The following is a 17,282-nucleotide window of genomic DNA, read 5'->3' as shown; positions in this document are numbered from 1 at the left end:
CGTGAATAGTTGTACAGTGAAGCAAAGTCGTAAATTTCTGGTCTGCTCGTTCAGTCTGAGCAAGGACCGAGGAACTGTTCGTGAACCTTCTTGAGAAAATCTCGCTGCATTTGAAAGGAGGAGTAGTCGCCCTTCATAATAACGTCGAGTATGCCGCCGCAGGACGGGTCCTTTGCGACTTCTTTCATTCTTTGACGTAGATGGTCGTATGTGTCGCCGAAGCGTGCAAGAATAGTGACTGCATTCGAGGAGCCACCAGAAATGTCGTTTTCAGAGTTGTTTGGATCAATGATTGAAAGCCTGTCGGTGCTCTTGTAGGTAAATGAGCGGACGGCGGACTATTCAAATGTTAGCCTTGGTTCCAGTGATATGGTCTGATAGATACTTGCCTTTCTGATATAGCCAACTGGCTCCGTGAGAGATATAGCATTCACCTCGTGATCGAATTGATGTCCATAAAGATAAAAGAATTCCAGCAACATCTCTCCCAGATGATGTTCGGGCACAAGACTTCGACTTTGAACCTGCGGCAGTAATTGCAACATGCTTACCACTAAGCAAATGACGGAAAATCCACCGATGCCACCATTTACTGGTTCATTCAAGCCGCGCATAAGCAGATAGTGCTTGATGACAGTGACGAGGATAGGCATGGCGGGGTATAGCTGCTTCCACTTGACAAAGGTTTCAATGGCATTTACACCGCCAAGGTTTTCAAACGAGATATCCACTCTCAAACCAGTCATTTTGTCGACATATTTGACCAGAGGTATGCGTGCATGTGCGATGACTTGGATTGCATCGGCGTCAGCCACTCTCTGAGCGACCAAGAACTTTTGAAACTTGTACAGCCAACTCTTGGCACCAAGGTAGGTTGCCGGCCCGCCTCGCATAAAGCTCGCAGAACAGACAACAATATCCATATCCGCGGTGGGAAGATATAAACCTGACATGAATGAGCCGAATGGAAAGACGTGCGCACTGGCAAAATTTCTTCCTTCTCGTTTCATGGCCTGTTTCAGATTGTCGACGAGATTATCTCGAATGCGTTGCTCAAACTGTCGCGGTCGGACGTATTCATAGAAATCTATGACTTCCTTGTGAAGGCGAAACGCCATATCCGATGTTTTAGTGTGATCTACCGTCGCCCAAGGACAAGGGTCTTCACCTCTCTTCGTCAGCCACGAAGAGGCGACGGAACCTTTGGCAGGTTTCGCGCCCACTTTCTTGAATTGCCCGTAGTTGGGTGGCTTGATCTCATCATCAATAGTTCGCTTTCGCGATCCTAGAGGGTCAGAAGTGCTACCCGAGGGATTAGCTTGGGGTGCCGGCGGCCGAGGCGGTAGTGATTGTGACAAAGCACTCTTCGCAGACGCTGGCTCGGTAGGCAGAGCAGGTGGCGGTGGCTCATAATCTGCCTCGGCTTCAGATTCAGATTCCTCGCTAGTTTCATCTTCATCATCGGTTGGGTCAAAGGACAAGAAGTCTTCAGCCTGTGACGGCGTGCCTGCTAGTTCCTTCCCCTCCATACGGGCTTTGCGAATCAACTTGACGACGTCACGCTTCTTCTTGGTTGTGTCATCAGGACAAGGCAGTGCAGTATAGGGATCTGGATTGGACCACTTGGGCACCTCTGCACCACTCTCCTCGGCTGCGTCTGTGCGCTGTCTTTTCGCCGATGTTCCCTCATCTTCATCTTCAGAGTGAGATGATATGTCCATGGCAAGTTCATCATCGTCTGAGAGCTCGTCCAGGTCGCGGAACTTATTGGGCCCATCGACACCGTCGACTCGCTCCTCGGGCAAATTCAGGGTTGCGCCGGATATCAGCGCACGCTCGGATGGAGGGGGTGGAGGCTGCCATCGCCGGGTTGAGCGACCTCTTTGAGGACGACGCTGGTCTCGCCGATCATCACGTCGGTGGCCATAGCCACCGATACTAGACTCGCCAACACCAGCAGGCTTATCCATACGAAATGTGAAATCACCTTGAGGTGGCGGATGGAAGCGGCTGGGCTGCGAAGGCCGATAACTATTAGCTCTCAGCCTGGAACCGCCGCGGCCGCTTCTATCGGGGTATGAGTTATCGGGTCGCCAACTGTCGCCATTTCTCGACTGTTCGTCGCGAGGTCGAAAGCGACTACTTGGGGGTCTACGACCATTATCCGACCCGCGACTGTTGCCATCGCGGCGGTTCGGAGGATTGCGCGGCATATTGAGCCTGTTGCGTTGCAGCACAGTGTGTGTGACGGATAAAACAACGTTTACTGTTCGCGACTTGACGACGACAAATTTTGGCGCCGAAAAAAAAAAGTCACTAAATCGGAAAGGTAAGTGCTGATCACTGCTGACTCATCAAAGATATCTTTCTTTCGTCTGCAACGCGAAAGGCACGCTGCCGATATGCGACGTTGATACAGAAGTTGGAGCAGTAGAGTCTTATTGCACAGATTTTGAGGGATTTTTCTGCAATGAGTAAAAGAAAGAACAGTTAGACAAAAGCGTGCCAACGTAGGACGATTTATCAGGGAGTTTGTGAGACCCTTCAGCCCAGGTGTGTGGGTCACAGTGGGAAGTGCGCGTGGCGCAACCTCGCCTCACTGGCAACATCAACAAGGAATCTGCCATGAGACAAGAGCTCGAACATCGTGAAAATGTCGACTGATGACGGCGCGAAGCGCGCGCATGACTTCAACGACGCGTTACTTGGAGTTCCGGAATATGCAAATGATACAATGTTCTTTGTGGCCCGCTATGGTCAGAAATGCCAGGTTCGCACGTCTTGATCCAGTCACTATCTACTTGTCTGACTCTGAATGACGCTGCAGTCTACTCTCCGCAAAGTAGATTTCGATACAGTAATGCAAACCTCACACGAATTGGGAGCGGCCATGTCCAAGCCAGATAATGAAGCACGTGTTGCGGAGCTTCGTGCCCAGGTCATGGAGATTCTAAAACCGTTTCCTGAGCTGGCACAGGATTACGACAAGTTTTCTGCGAGCTCCAGAGCAACTGCCGCTTCTCTGGCCGCTAAACGCAAATAAAGTGAATTGTCGGGTGACGCCAAATTATCGGCTTGGATGTCCTAACAGACTTTGGAGCGATACTCAGTAGAATGTATGATGCTATAATGAAGCTAGTCGAAGATACTCGCAAATCGATACTGGTCGTACCTCGCGTTTTCTAAACAAAAATGTGAGGTGAGCGAGAATTAATCGGTCCACTGCGTGACGATATATTGATATTGATTGCACCTGTCGATTCCGATTTGAGGCCAGGTAGTTGTCATAACCACCGGGTCTGTGTAGCGTGTCCCTCACAGGCAGCGACTTGAGCGCATGTGGGTCTTGAAGCTGAGGTCGCTAGTTAGGTAGGTAGGAGGTAGGTAACTTAGTTGGCCACATTCACCACCAGCAAGCTCAGGAGTCCAACACTCGCAAGCTGTCCTCGACACCGTGGCAGCAGTGTCTCGTATCTCCATCTCGGCTTCCGCCCCCAGCGAGCAACCCTCCACCAATCTCTTCCTCCCAATCGATCGGATCAAGCCCATTTCATCTACCAACCCCACGATCCATAGCGCGCACAACCGAGCCGCAACGACCACGATGTCAAACTACTACGGGCAGGGCAACGCCGCTCCCCCTTACGGCGCTGACGCGGGCGGCAGCAGCGGCGCGCAAAATCTCCAGTTCTACCCCTCGACCTATGCGCCGGGCGTGGGCGTCTCGGGCGCCGCGACGCCCCAGCAGGCGGCCTACGGCTTCACGGGCGGCAGCGTCGGCGGCAGCGTGGGCTTTGGGGGCAGCGCCGCGCAAAACGGCTTCTCATCGGGCGGCTTCGGCGGCGCGGGCGTCTCGGGCCGCATGGGCGAGCACGGCGGCTTGCGCACCGGCTGGCTGGCAGCCTTTTCCACAGAGGGCTACGACGGAGAGCCGCCGCTGCTGGAGGAGCTGGGCGTCAACTTTGGTCACATTCAATCCAAGGTACGTCTTCGCGACGACGAGAGAGAGATTCGTCCTACTAATCTGCGACTTGCCAGACGCTGGCGGTATTGAATCCCTTTCGACACATTGACCAGCACATCATGGACGACTCGGACCTGTTTGGCCCCATGTTCTTCTTCCTCCTCTTTGGCTTCTTTCTGCTCTTCTCCGGCAAGGTCCACTTTGGCTACATCTACGGCCTCGCCCTCCTCGGCTCCACGTCACTTCACATGATCCTGTCCCTTATGTCTCCCGCTGGCGACGACGGCCCCTCCTCCTTCCACGGCCCGTACGGCGGCGAGGCGCCCCCGCCCAGCCAAGGTTCGTCCCAGCACGGCGGCCACTTCTCAGCCACGCTGACATTTCCGCGCTCCGCGTCCGTTCTGGGCTACTGCCTCCTGCCGCTCGTCGTTACCAGCATGTTTGGCGTCGTCATGCCCATGGACACCCCGCTCGGCATCATCGTCACCAGCTTCGCCATCATGTGGAGCACCTACAGCGCCAGCGGCATGTTCTGCGCCGTCGGCCGCATGAAGGGCATGCGTGCCCTCGTCGCCTACCCTCTCGCCCTCTTCTACGTCGGTTTCGGTATCATGGGCATCTTTAGCAGCCGTGGTAGCGGTTCCCTCGCCAACGCGGCGGCCAAGCTCAACAATTCCTGAGAGCCTCTTTCCTCACGTGTTAAGAGAAGATGATAGGGAGCGAAAAGTCGGCTATTGCCCTACCCTTTCCGGAGTCGACGAATATCTCGAGCACTACGATAGCAGGGGATATACACGGTGTAATTTTGCATTTGGGCGCATAGCGAGGGCAAAATTTTCTTTGTAATGGAATCGATTACGCTTGGGTTGGGATGCTGGGTAGACAGCGGCAGGAAGACACATCAAAATCGCCTTATGTCAAAGATTTAACCGCGGATACATGTAGCAGTATCAGAGCTTGTTCTGCAGTGTTCCCGTAATAGCCGTGTCAGATAACTTTGCAATTACTCGGATGTTCAGAATTTATCAGTATACATTTGAGAATGACTATAACAACAGTTGAGCGCTTAGTGATGAAATTAACCGTCTACCCAATCTTCTGTTACGGTTAAGTGAAACAATGTAAAGATGCAACTCTGGTTATCTTTCTATGTGTGTATGGGCCGGCCCCAAACATATCTCGTGGCAAAGACCATCCCATCCGAACTCGTTTTCTTTTCCGTCATCCCAGTGCTTTCACCTCCCCATGAACAATAATACCTCATGACCCTGAGTTCACAAAGTAAGATAAACAATAAGAAAAGGCAAACAGGCTAAGCGATTAAGAAAGGTGACTGTGCGGACGAGAACCAGCTCTCTCGCCGTCAGCATCTGCCAAGCATTCTAACGCAAAAACAATGAAATCCAATTCAGCAAAATGACATAGTAAGATGAAAATGCCCAGATTATACATGCGGCTGTATGCTCGCTTTTCTTGTTCGATAGACAAACTGATTGCCGCGCTTTAGTGAGCGCCGTTCGTCTTGGAGTCATTGGTCTGATCCTCAGCCTTGGCAAAGAGCACGGAAAATTGGCCACCGGCACCAGCCCCAATGATCTGCTTTCCACGGATAGCAGTGTTGTCGATCTGGGTAGGAGTCTTGATATCCTCAATAGTGCCCTGGCCAGTCTGGTAGTTGCTGGAGAAACCCCACGAGTACGCCTTGCCGTCCTTGGAAATGGCAAAGCTGTTGTCAGTCCCCGCAGTAACAGCGCAGATGTTCGAGACCTCGGGATTGACGGTTGGCTTCACCAGGATTCTGGGAGCGCCTCTCTCGTCGAAGATAACATCCTCCTTTTCTAATTCGTCAAACTCGAACCCAACCTGATAACCATCGACTCGGCCCCAGGTGAAGAGCTTACCCTGATCAGAGCAGGCAAGCGAATGGTGAACTCCACCATCCATATCAGTGATGACATGGTCATCGAGATCGGTCAACTTGGCGGGCTTGAGGATGACTGCATCATCTTCGCCAGCGTTCGACTGAACACCGATTTCGCCAAAGTTGTTGAGGCCCCAGCCCCAGAGTTTGCCGTTTTTGTCCAGGGCAAAGCTGTGGTAACCACCACAAGCAATTTTGGAGATCTTGCCGCGGGGGAGCCCCATGCCCTGAGGGGTGAGGGATGACATCTTGTTCCGTTCAATAATGCGGCGGCCGAGCTGATTTTGCTGGCCGCAGCCCCATGCAAGAACGTTGCCCTTAGTGTCTAGCGCCAGGATATGGTTGGACCCGGCAGCAAGAGAGGTGATGTTCTTGAGGGTTGGAAGGAGCATAGGACGCAGTTGAATCTTGATAGATTCCGTAAAGCCAAGAACACCATCGCTGGAGCGGAAAGTACCCCAGCCGTAGACGCGTCCGTCTTGCGTCAGGACAAAGGTGGCACTGTCGCTGGCGACGATTTGAACAAACTTGGTGCCGGGCGCAAAGAACTCCTCCCCGACGGCTGTAGGGGTACTTTCACTTGGGTTGATGCCGGTGTCGTCATCGTCATCGTCCGAGTCGGATTCGTTGCCGTCCATGTCCTTGAGGCCACCATCCCAGGTTGTGTCGCGTCCAAGAGCGCCCTGATCATTGACGCCCCACGTAAGGATTTTATGGTCGTGCGTCAAGGCAGCAACGTGCATGCCACCGCACGCGATCTGAATCACACCTACTGACTTGGCGTCAAGGTTATCGTTGAGACGTGGTCGCTTCACGTCAATGGGCTTTTTGCCATTCACCTTCTTACTACCCAGGCCGAGTTCTCCCGAGGTGCCCTCTCCAAACACGTAGACATCGAGAACCTGATCAGGGACCTCATTGATGATCTTGCCAATGTCGGGGAAAGCCTTCTTGGGCTTGGGCACGGCAATTGTTCGGGGGGCGGGCGTTTCCGACTTGACCTTCTTTGTGCGCTCAACTTCGGCGGTCGCTTCAACAGAAGCCTTACGCTTTCTAGATGCGGTGGCATTGCCATTGGGCTCCGGTGCGGATTCCATCTTTTTCTTGGCAGCAGTCTTTGCCGGCGCGACCTTTTGGGCGGGCTTTTTCGTCGTGGCTGCGGACTTTGTCAAGGCGGCGGGTTTTTTTGTCGAGGCGGCGAGCTTTTTTGTCGAGGCTGCGGATGCAGACGCTTTCTTTGCAGCTGGCATCTTGACGGAAGGAAGGGAAATAGATATCTCTAGAAAGGGGGCCGTGGGCTAGGCTCGACCGGTAAAGTTTGTCTCGAGGGGGGCGGGTGACGAGACAACAAGCAACAAGACCGAGTGTGCACGAAGAGGAAAAAGCAAGTCAAAAGGAATGGTTTGCGGTCAAAAAATGGAGCGAAAGTAGAATGAACTGTCAGCAAGGTAAAGACCAGGTTGGGAAAAGAGAGAAAACTGGAAGTCAAGGCGCGCTTGACGGAAGGAGGCTGGAAAGCTTGATTCTTGCGGGCTGTGAACGACGAAAATGCGCGCTGGGAGCTGGCGCCACTTTTGAGCTTTTGAGCTTAATGTTGTCCAGCTTATGTTGCACCGGGCGGCTGACCAAGCTCTGACCGCCCTCGCAACTTTCGCTGTTAGTGTCTGGCAGAATCGCCTCGTAACGCCGGGCGGTGAACGCCAGTGAACGGATGTGTAACTTGTATCCGAGACATTGCTTCCAACCGCTGCCGAGTATTTATTCATCGGGCGTCACGTTGAACCAACACACTATTTCCACTTCGAGTAGAAGAAAACAGATGTGAAACGATTAATTTATTTTGTGAGATGCGCCGTCCAAACATGGCTACTTGTGGGTATTGATGCCGTTCCTAGTTTTACCCTTGCCTGTTGTTCCCACGCCGTATGTAAATGCTGAAAAGCCCAACCCATGTGCGACTGTGGGAGCCCGTCGAGTGAGGTCCAAGAGCAGTCTGAGTGTTCCTTCTTGCACGTTCAATAAAAAGCAGCCCTGAAACGCCAATGCTCCGTACCAACCCTCCCAAACTAGACGTCCAAATCGAAATGAAATTTGTAGTGCAAGTGCACATTTCTCTATTTACGCGTAGTGAAGTCAATCTCGTTGGCGGGGTTGAAGCCGCCGTCAGAGGCCTTCTCGCAGGTGCAGGCGTCGGCAGATCGGAGGCCGCAAGAGCAGGTGGCACCGGAAGGGCGAGTGTTTTCAGCGGCGGCGCGCTGGCAGGTGCATTCACCGGCAGGGCGCGCGCGGCACGAGCAGCGAGCCCCGGTCTGGATGGAGTTTTCGGCGCCGGCCTTGTCGCAGTTGCAGTGGAGAGCAGGGCGTTGACCGCAGCTGCAGGTAGCTTGCTGGGCTGCAAAGTAGTTAGTATTGTGGGTTGAAGATCGAATTGAGCCAGGTCGACATACCACAAGCACAGGCGCTGGCGTCGCCCTGGCGGCAGCAAGTGGAGGCCTTGAAAGCAGTCATTGTGAAGGTTGGTAGTTGCGAGGAGAAGAATCTCGGGAGTAGAGCGGTTGTTGATGGTAGATTGAAAGTTGCAAAGGGCTGAATGTGTTTCTGGTATGATTGATATAATGACCCTATGTTACAAGTTCGACAGTGACGTCTTTATACCTAAACCAAAGATCCACAGGGCTTTCGATCGCCCGAGTTGCTGACTTTGGATGGTCTTATTGGCGATGTTGTGATTGGTTGCAATGAGCCTATGGATCCAGTCGACCAATCACAAACCTTATATTTCCAAGCAACCACGCGATCATGATCAATGCGCTGCGCCGACCTCCCAGCGAATCACTCCTCACCTTTTGTAGGCGCTCATCAGCAACAATCTAGCTTATTCACATAATATATGGTCCCTTTCATCTCCGCACCGCCCGACATCCGACCTGAGCGCCCTGCGATAATAAGGCGAACCCCTGGAAGATGTAATCCCGGACACGGCAGCAGCCCCTCCGGTTCCTTGATGAATCATCCCGCATCCCACCTAGTGCCTACTCCGTATCAATTTAAGAGTTGATGCATGCATTCTAGCAACTCTAGCAACCCAGCTGCCTTGGGCGACGTTGATTGTCGGCCTATTGCACAGGTTTTGTCAGCCGTAAATCGGGGCCATCAAAGTACCTAACACACATATCATGACCCTGTCTGTAACCATTAACCCTGATCCCTAGCCACTAATCACTAATCTTAGCCACTAGCCCCTAACTGGTGCTCTGAAAAAGGAGAGAATGAAAGCTTAGACTTTTGCGATTTTTGTAGAATTCTCTGCGTCTGCTGTTTACGGGCGCGTTATTTGAGGTTATGACCTGTCCTTAGATTAGCTTTTTGCTTGTGCCTGAGTTTTTTGATTAGCTGAAAGCAGATTCTCTCCACTTTTTGGCCGACAAAACCTGCAAAGCAGACCGACAATTAATGAAGCCCAGCTTCCTTCGTATGGCGGCTCTTGCGCAAGCACGCCTCAAAATGCGACCAATACGGGCCAGATTCAACAGTAAATTCAAAACGTTTGCCGAGACTGGATTTAAGAACGAGGTCGAACCAAGGATCCCCGCAGCATGCGCAGTAAGAATGGTTTGAGATACCGTGCATCTCTCTGCAGTATGGTGGGGCGTGGCCAAACAATCAAAACACCACCGTGTAAGTGTAGGCATCTGCAGACGCACAATTCGCGATGGTGATAGTGGACTGAGAATCGGTATATTTCGATTGGTTCATTTAGATCTCTGTCTGCTCAGCGACTTGTTTCGATCGCTGCCTCCCTGTCGGCGGATCGGGACTCTCGTTGACGTCATGATGCACTCACTATAAAACAGACCAACAATCGGGCAGCCGCTCCTTGATTTGTAGAAAAGTTATCATCTGCATTTTGGTACTTGAATGAGCTGGCCGCGCTTCGAACAGAAAATTAGGACACTTTGTAACAATCACACTTCACCATGTCCATATCGAGAGTCATCCGCCCCCTTCTGCGCCGAGCGCCTCTCGCCGCCGCCGCTCCCCGCCGCTTTCTCAACACCGACAACGCGCCAGTGCTCTACTCTGCCCACGCCCGAACCATTGGCGCCCGCAATGGCCACGTCGAAGGAAGCGAGGGCCTCAAGATGGACTTAGGCATGCCCAAGGGCCTCGGTGGCCCCGGCGGCCCCGGCAAGACCAACCCGGAGGAGCTGTTCGCGGCCGGCTATGGCGCGTGCTTCCAGTCGGCCATGGGTCTGGTCGCCTCGCAGCTTGGCATCAAGATGCCGTCCAAGACCGAGGACAGCGTCATCGAGACGACGGTTCACATGGTGGGCGACCTGAAGAAGGCGGATCTGGGCTTACGGGTCGAGATGCTCGTCAAGGTCAAGGGCGTCGAGCAGGGGGAGCTGGAGAAGCTGGTGGAGGAGACCAAGAAAACGTGCCCGTATAGCCGCGCGACGCAGGGCAATATTTCCACGAACATCAAAGTCGAGTCCTTGTAAATCATAATATAGAAATGGTGTTTCGGTCAATGGGACAGAAAGTACTCATAATACAGCCACAGGTCTTTACGGCCATCTCATCATATCGTCTCACAGTGCTTCGTCTCACTGAGTTGCGACACGTCCTCGACCGTTTCTTCGGCAATGTCAAAATTCTTGACATACCCAGCGTTCCACCAGTAGACCACGCATGGCGTCCGCATCAGCAAAGCGGCTGGGCCCTAAAAGCACATAGACATACGCGTGGCTTTGCTCCAGTCAATGATTTTATAGACGCACGGCCGTCGCACTTGATCGAATTTTTGAACTGGCAATATCCTCGATTACCATTTCCGCCTGTACAAGCGCTGACGTACGGCTCGCCATGTGGCTCGCGATAGGTCGATCGAGCCAAGACACAAGGACCGCTTCAAGAATCGAGCGTGTCACAGACCGGCTGCAGTCCTCTGACTGATGATTCTCGATGCCGAATATGGCGCACTATGCGGTCTCGCCGCGATTCAGGACGTTGTGCATGATGAAATCCCATACCGTCGACTGTTTCGTTAAGGTTCTCAGCGCCAAGTCTCTGTTCGGCATTTCGAACGGCACCAGATATTGGCGGTCCCAGAGCCTAGGCGATGTGGTGGCGTCGGCTGAAACGCCATCTTGGAGAGCGTATTTGCGAACAGATCCAAAGATGCCTCCGGCGCCAACCAAGGCATCAAAAGTCTCCGTAGGGCCGTCGAAGAATGCCACACTGAACTTAGTCACTTTGTTGCAGACTGAATCGAGCTTGTTGTTGACATGTAGAACTTCTGGCGGTAACAGGGCGACCAAAGGAAAGAGAAGGGCGGTTAGTGGACAATGACATTGCGATCGCTCGTCGGTACGTCGAACACCACTTCGCCAGTGTGTCGGTAGTCCAGATGCCTGTGCGGCAGTACGTCAGCGCTGTGCTTGGCGGATCTAGTTAAGCGAGGTGAATTGCCAGCATCATGCGGGTGGCTTCTATTTTCAGCATGAGTCTCTGGGCTTACGATTAGCTGATCAGAGGCACATATGTGTGACGGGTAGGCACAAGGTTTTGGGCAACGTAATTCTATTGTATTGTGTCTAACTCTTGAAGAAAGGTCCTGGGGAGAAGGTACCTGCATTGGTGTGGAAAATAGGGGCTAAAATGGGCACCTTCTCCCCTTCTCGGTTCCTGATTGGTGGCTGGCGTCACAGCACCTTACTGGTTGCTGTGGCATGCAAGTGCCGCCCAAGCCACCAACAATACTCGGTACTGGCCACGCAAATGCACGATTCAGACATGGTTCGACATTTCCTGATCTGCAACGCCGTTTAGTAGAGTCCGTGCTAGTTTGCTGTTGGTTGCCAAGCTTGGTCCTTTCATTCTTGGAGGGTCACATTGGCGACGTGGGGGCCGTATTTCGCCAGTGAAGCTGACGAAGCACTTGCGCTTCAGACAGATGAGGACCGCCAAGCTGACTCAGTGTACAGATTAGATGTTCTGGAAACAAGACTGCTTCTTTTAAGGTGTTTGAGTTGCATAACAATTTTCCGACGGGATGCACATCCTGGGGAGTGTAGGGTGGTACTCATCAAGTGAAACCTCGAAAGAATAACGTCGATTCGGATTTCAAAGCCATTCTGCCGATGCAATTTGCCGAAAGAAATGAGGGAGACTACTACTAGCGCGGGCGGGATACCGCCGCTACGTGACGAATATGTGACATGTGCTGTTAAATGTTCATTCACCAATTGCTAGGGACCATGAGGCTAGAACATACTCTATTGGTATCGTCGCGAAGGTTGCGTGTCTGGTGTTTTCTAACATAGCCCCTACTCCGTACAGCGTCTCCCGTTTGTAATGTCTCCTTGCCGTCTAGTAACACTGTCAAGTCGCTCAGATATGTCAGAATAAATCTATGTTAGCTCCTACACGTGCCAGATGCTCTGGCAGTCTCACTAGACAGCAAAAAGACATTTTCTATGTGACAGGGTATTATAGCTATGTCGAAAAATACCCCTCGCGCGAACAGGCACCTACAGGCTACAGCTAGGAAGTGGAGATAACAAAGTCATTTGATAGTCGATTTCGAGATTTGTCTTATTCTTGGCCCATCTCGGGGTATCCGTTACTTGGACCAATTACGACGGCCACAATGGGCATCGAGGTGATGAGGTGATCCCATCGCCATGCTATACACGCTAAAGCCCCGCCTGTAACAAGGTACGGTCTCTGGGGAGCGCAAGAACTTGTTACGACCTGTCATGACCACCCAGCCACCCTAGAGCTGTGGAAGCCTACAGAAAGATATAGCAGATGAATACATCAACGATAGATACGCAGACCAGCGCAGTACTTACATCTTGTTGGTGATCGTTAATTTATCATCGACATACGAACAAGTTTTACATACTTGAAATAGCTACCCTTGCCGGTAGAAAGCAAGATCCACGCGGGAAACCCTGCAACCGTCAGCTCCACTCTACATAGTGTGCGCTAAAGCCTAACAGGCATTATCCCACCGTGCCCAGGACCCCGGACCCCAGTTCCCCAGGACCCTAGGCTGCAGACGCAAATATATCCTCACTTTTCACACTGTCGACTCGCGCTCCCCTCGCCACCCCCCCAAGGGATCGCCATTGGGGAATCTTGCTCGCTAGCCTTCATCTCTGCACCATCTCTTCTCATCGTTGTTTCTGAACGGCTGTGCTGGTGGCCACCCGCCATGCCCGCAGCTATATTAATTGACTCCCCGCCTCTCTCGAAGGCCTTCCATCCATAGCATATTTTTTTTTGGCCGTCGACAAGATGAACCAAGATCAGCGCGACTCCTCCGCCGCTGGCTCTGATAGCCTCAAAGGTGCGCCTGCGCACGCAGTCTCTCAGCATGTGAACATGGCCGTTGAAGAGTACGTTCTTGGCACATGCTCATCTACTCGATTTGGCCTAACATAAACTTTGGCTCCAGCAATGGCGATTCTGTGCACTTTGATCCAAAGCTCGAAAGCCGGCTGCGACTGAAAATCGATCTAGCTATAGTGCCGACTGTCGCAATACTCTATATGTTCTGTTTCATTGATCGCGCCAACCTTGGTGAGTGCTCGTTTGCATCACGTTTCACCGTTGCGATGCCCGTGCTGACATCTCGCAGGTAATGCCAGGATTGCCGGTATGGACAGGGACCTCGGCATGCAAGGCTACGACTACAACATGATCATCTCCATCTTTTACATATCATACATTCTCTTCGAGATCCCCTGTAATATTTTGTGCAAATGGATTGGCCCTGGCTGGTTCATCCCGCTCTTGACGGTGCTGTTCGGCATCTCTTCCGTGGGTACTGCCTTTGTCAAGACGGTGCCGCAGGCAGCCGGCGTACGCTTCCTTCTCGGCATATTCGAGGCTGGCATGATGCCCGGTACCGCGTACTATCTCTCCCGCTGGTACCGACGAGCCGAGCTAGCCTTTCGTCTGTCCCTGTACATTGTCATGGCACCGCTCGCTGGCGCTTTCGGGGGACTTTTGGCCACTGCCATCCTCAAGCTGAACAGCTTTGGGAGCTTGGAGAGCTGGCGCATGATTTTCGCCATCGAGGGCATTATCACGACTGGCCTTGGCATTATCGCTTTCCTCACGCTCACCGATCGCCCTGAAACAGCCGTCTGGCTTAGCCCAGAAGAGAAGAGGCTTGCCGTAGCCAGGGTCCAGTCCGAACGCGTTGGCAGCAAGCAGGCAGTGGATGGAATCGACATGAAAAAGCTCAAGCGTGGCATACTGAACCCAGTCACACTGAGTACTGCAGTTGTCTTTCTACTGAACAACATTACTGTGCAGGGTCTTGCTTTTTTCGCCCCAACCATTGTCGCCACAATCTACCAGGACAAGAGCCTGATACAGAAGCAGCTCTTTACAGTGCCTCCTTACGTCGTAGGAGCATTCTTCACCGTGCTGTTTCCCCTCATCAGTTGGCGCATCGACCGACGCCAAATATTCTTCATCCTCTCTGCCCCGCTCGTCATGATTGGCTATGCTGTGTTCCTCGGCGTCCAGGATCCATCCGTGAGATATGGTGCCACCTTTCTCATTGCTTCCTCTGCATTCTCCCTTGGTGCTCTCACAAACGCGCAGGTATCCGCCAATGTGGAGGGTGACACTGCGCGCAGCGCCGCTATCGGCACCAATGTCATGTTTGGCAACATTGGCGGTCTCATCAGCGGCTGGTCGTACTTACCCTTTGACTCGCCTGATTATCGCATTGGCAATGGCCTGAACCTGGCCGCAGCCAGTACCGTCCTAATTATCAGCGCACTCACATTGTTGTGGCTAAAGGCTGATAATAACAAGAGGCGAAGCGCCGACATCGACGAGAAGCTTCGAGGCAAGACGCAGCAAGAGATCGAAGACATGGATTGGACTCATCCAGGATTTTTGTGGAAACTATAATGATATATTTATTTCGAAAATCAGACCTCTTATCTGAGACCTTGGAATTTCAGCAATCTCTGTTGTGCAATTGCCCTCTAATCATCCAGACCCAGCGAGGCGCCTCTTCTCCGCATGATCATCTACAACCGTACACTGTATTGGCCCGATGACAGAGATCTTGTCGCTGGAATAAGCCCATGTGGCTGAAGTGGCGACGCCATTTTAATATCTCGGCCACCAAGGGGCTTATTCACAAACACATCAAGCGCTGATGCCTTTTTCACTCTCCATGTACGACCAGTTCCCAACAGGGACATAATTTTTATGGCAAACTTGTGCTCGGTATCATTACGCTTTTCGGCATCCACTGCAGCTGATTGTCCTACCAGGTCTGTGAATCCCTTCTGTGAAGAGCTGGCCCATAAGAAGTCTTGATTCGCTGAAGCCATAAACATTGACCCCATTGTCATACTTGTTCATGTTACACTTCGTATTTCGATACGGTTTTTCTCTCCATTGCCATACCTTGGGGAGTAACACATCTTTTGTCTCACTTGGCCAGCAAACTTTTCACTCGTGAAGAGTCACTCCAGGTGGCTTCAATATTCATGGGTGTACGCCTCGACATGCGGTCGGAATCTTCCATGTTACACCCTGCATCTCTTGCACCTATTTAAACCGCCATCCCTCCTTTTCATTCCGCCGCAAAACTTTCCCGTTCAATTTCTCAATGTTAAGGAAAAGTCAAAGTTAGCCACAAAACTTGAGGCCTTTGCAGGGATGGGAGGGCTTTGCGAGAGAGGTGTTGCCATTGTTTATTGGGCATGAGAGAAGGTGACTTCTCTTACCTCTCTCGCATTCCCTCCCATACATTCCCATCAACATCTTTTCACACTGTCAAGTCTTCATCATCTTTTCCAAGTTACACACTTCACTGCCCCAAACTACTTTCAAGATCAAGACCACTCAAAGTACCACCCATGATACTTTGCTTCCACACATCCCGCCAACAAGAAGTACTCTCTTGAAAACCCCCACAGGCATACTCCTTCTGTTAGTATGCCTTCCTCGAATTCCTCCCCTTTCAGCAGCTTTTGGCCTCGGGACTCCAGCCCGCGCCAGAGCCCCGGAGCTTACAACCGGCCTTACCCTGAGCCACCGGGCGGCGTTATTACTTCGCCAAGCTTCTTGCCCGAAGTACCGCGGCCTGTCGCGGCCCCCAGCCCCGGAATACGTGACCCTCTCGTCTTCAACAACTGCAACAAGTGTGCTGATGAGCACAAGAAGCTTGAAGACGAGCGCAAGAAGGTCAGAGATCTTCAGTGTCGCAACGTGCGCCTCTTTTGGGAGAGACAAATTCTGAAAGGCCAGTGTTCCAAGCAAGAGCAGGAGCTCGAGGAATTAAATGGCTACTTCATCGCACTCTCCGAGGGAGAACGCGAATTTATGCAGCACGCACGGTCTGTCACTGAGCAGGCCTGCCGGCGGGCCAACATTGACCGCAAGAAAGTTGTCAGATTTCGCGAGTATGTCGACAACCAGATTGGTTACTACAGCAAGGCTTTCACGGTTATTTCCATGCAGCAGGAACAGCTGAAAGCCTGGAGTGCAGCAAAAAGTGAGGAGCAGCGCGAAGTGAACTGGGCTGACGCCCTCCGCTTCCGTGCTGTGGAGGCGAGCAAGAACGAACAGATCTGTTCTCTTGAAGCCGAGCTCGCAAAGGCCAAGCAGGACTGCGCCTTTGTGACGGCGCGACATAATTACCACCACCAGTGCGTCATGACGCTGATGGTCCGCCTGCGCGAGCTTCAGCCTCTCACTACCAATGGGCCTGCCCATACCACAAACAGCAGCAAGCACGACGACGTCGCCGAGGCCGAGGCCAAGGTCCGGCACCTCGTCGGCGAACACGACGGCGATGCACAGCAACGTGCCGCCGCCGTCACCACTCTTAAACACCGCATCACCGGCCTGGACGCAGAACTCCAGGCCGCCTTTGCCAAACTTGACGAGCTAAACAAGTTCGAATTGGGCCCTTCATCGGCCTGATTCCACATGGACTACCGATCCGGCCAGAGCACCATACAAAACTCTGAGCAACTTACCTCTTCCCCGCAACTAACTATCCAACAGGCGTCCGCCACACACAACTAGGACGCCCATCATGCGCGCGCACCCGCATACAAACCTACCACAGAAATCTGCAGACAACCTCTAGACACTGCACAGCGGATGCCAATAACTGACCACCAAAAACAACTCACAATCATTCTTCTTGGCTCCGCTACACATCTACTCACAAATTCCACTCACAAATTGGGTGTGCGCACAGGCATGAGTTGGAGGGGGAGGGGACTTGCTCTCTGCCTACCACTCACAACTACAATTACCACAAAAAACAACATACAAACAAAAGTCTCCGCCGATATCAACTGTTCTCGTCTTTTTTTTTCCACAAACAAAACAAAACAAGCC

General features: G+C 52.4%; 8 protein-coding genes across 8 annotated transcripts; 5 read left to right on the top strand and 3 right to left on the bottom strand.

Moving 5' to 3' along the window:
* Positions 1-50: 50 nt before the first annotated feature.
* Positions 51-2,213, bottom strand: BBA_05659 (Poly(A) RNA polymerase cid14; the record flags this gene model as incomplete). The annotated part of the gene is made up of 2 exons (XM_008600756.1): positions 51-338; positions 552-2,213. 2 exons carry the CDS (start codon positions 2,211-2,213, stop codon positions 51-53), a joined length of 1,950 nt encoding a protein of 649 aa, XP_008598978.1.
* A 440-nt stretch (positions 2,214-2,653) lies between these two features.
* Positions 2,654-3,043, top strand: BBA_05658 (uncharacterized protein; the record flags this gene model as incomplete). Its single annotated transcript, XM_008600755.1, has 2 exons — positions 2,654-2,770; positions 2,828-3,043. The coding sequence occupies 2 exons, from the start codon at positions 2,654-2,656 to the stop codon at positions 3,041-3,043; spliced, it is 333 nt and encodes a 110-aa protein (XP_008598977.1).
* A 561-nt stretch (positions 3,044-3,604) lies between these two features.
* Positions 3,605-4,644, top strand: BBA_05657 (Yip1 domain-containing protein; the record flags this gene model as incomplete). Its single annotated transcript, XM_008600754.1, has 2 exons — positions 3,605-3,982; positions 4,039-4,644. The coding sequence occupies 2 exons, from the start codon at positions 3,605-3,607 to the stop codon at positions 4,642-4,644; spliced, it is 984 nt and encodes a 327-aa protein (XP_008598976.1).
* Positions 4,645-5,467: 823 nt separating this feature from the next.
* Positions 5,468-7,135, bottom strand: BBA_05656 (GDP/GTP exchange factor; the record flags this gene model as incomplete). The annotated part of the gene is made up of 1 exon (XM_008600753.1): positions 5,468-7,135. One exon carries the CDS (start codon positions 7,133-7,135, stop codon positions 5,468-5,470), a length of 1,668 nt encoding a protein of 555 aa, XP_008598975.1.
* Positions 7,136-7,999: 864 nt separating this feature from the next.
* BBA_05655 (mucin-like protein) lies at positions 8,000-8,393 on the bottom strand (the record flags this gene model as incomplete). Its single annotated transcript, XM_008600752.1, has 2 exons — positions 8,000-8,277; positions 8,333-8,393. The coding sequence occupies 2 exons, from the start codon at positions 8,391-8,393 to the stop codon at positions 8,000-8,002; spliced, it is 339 nt and encodes a 112-aa protein (XP_008598974.1).
* A 1,469-nt stretch (positions 8,394-9,862) lies between these two features.
* Positions 9,863-10,387, top strand: BBA_05654 (OsmC-like protein; the record flags this gene model as incomplete). Its single annotated transcript, XM_008600751.1, has 1 exon — positions 9,863-10,387. The coding sequence occupies one exon, from the start codon at positions 9,863-9,865 to the stop codon at positions 10,385-10,387; it is 525 nt and encodes a 174-aa protein (XP_008598973.1).
* Positions 10,388-13,190: 2,803 nt separating this feature from the next.
* On the top strand, positions 13,191-14,825 carry BBA_05653 (major facilitator superfamily transporter; the record flags this gene model as incomplete). Its single annotated transcript, XM_008600750.1, has 3 exons — positions 13,191-13,291; positions 13,351-13,475; positions 13,534-14,825. 3 exons carry the CDS (start codon positions 13,191-13,193, stop codon positions 14,823-14,825), a joined length of 1,518 nt encoding a protein of 505 aa, XP_008598972.1.
* Positions 14,826-15,866: 1,041 nt separating this feature from the next.
* BBA_05652 (uncharacterized protein) lies at positions 15,867-16,856 on the top strand (the record flags this gene model as incomplete). Its single annotated transcript, XM_008600749.1, has 1 exon — positions 15,867-16,856. One exon carries the CDS (start codon positions 15,867-15,869, stop codon positions 16,854-16,856), a length of 990 nt encoding a protein of 329 aa, XP_008598971.1.
* Positions 16,857-17,282: the final 426 nt, after the last annotated feature.

The sequence above is a fragment of the Beauveria bassiana genome (genome assembly GCF_000280675.1).
Source record: "Beauveria bassiana ARSEF 2860 unplaced genomic scaffold BBA_S00015, whole genome shotgun sequence".
Taxonomy (NCBI): domain Eukaryota; kingdom Fungi; phylum Ascomycota; class Sordariomycetes; order Hypocreales; family Cordycipitaceae; genus Beauveria; species Beauveria bassiana.
Note: the sequence above shows the minus strand (reverse complement) of the source record. Positions and strands in the feature narration are given on the sequence as shown.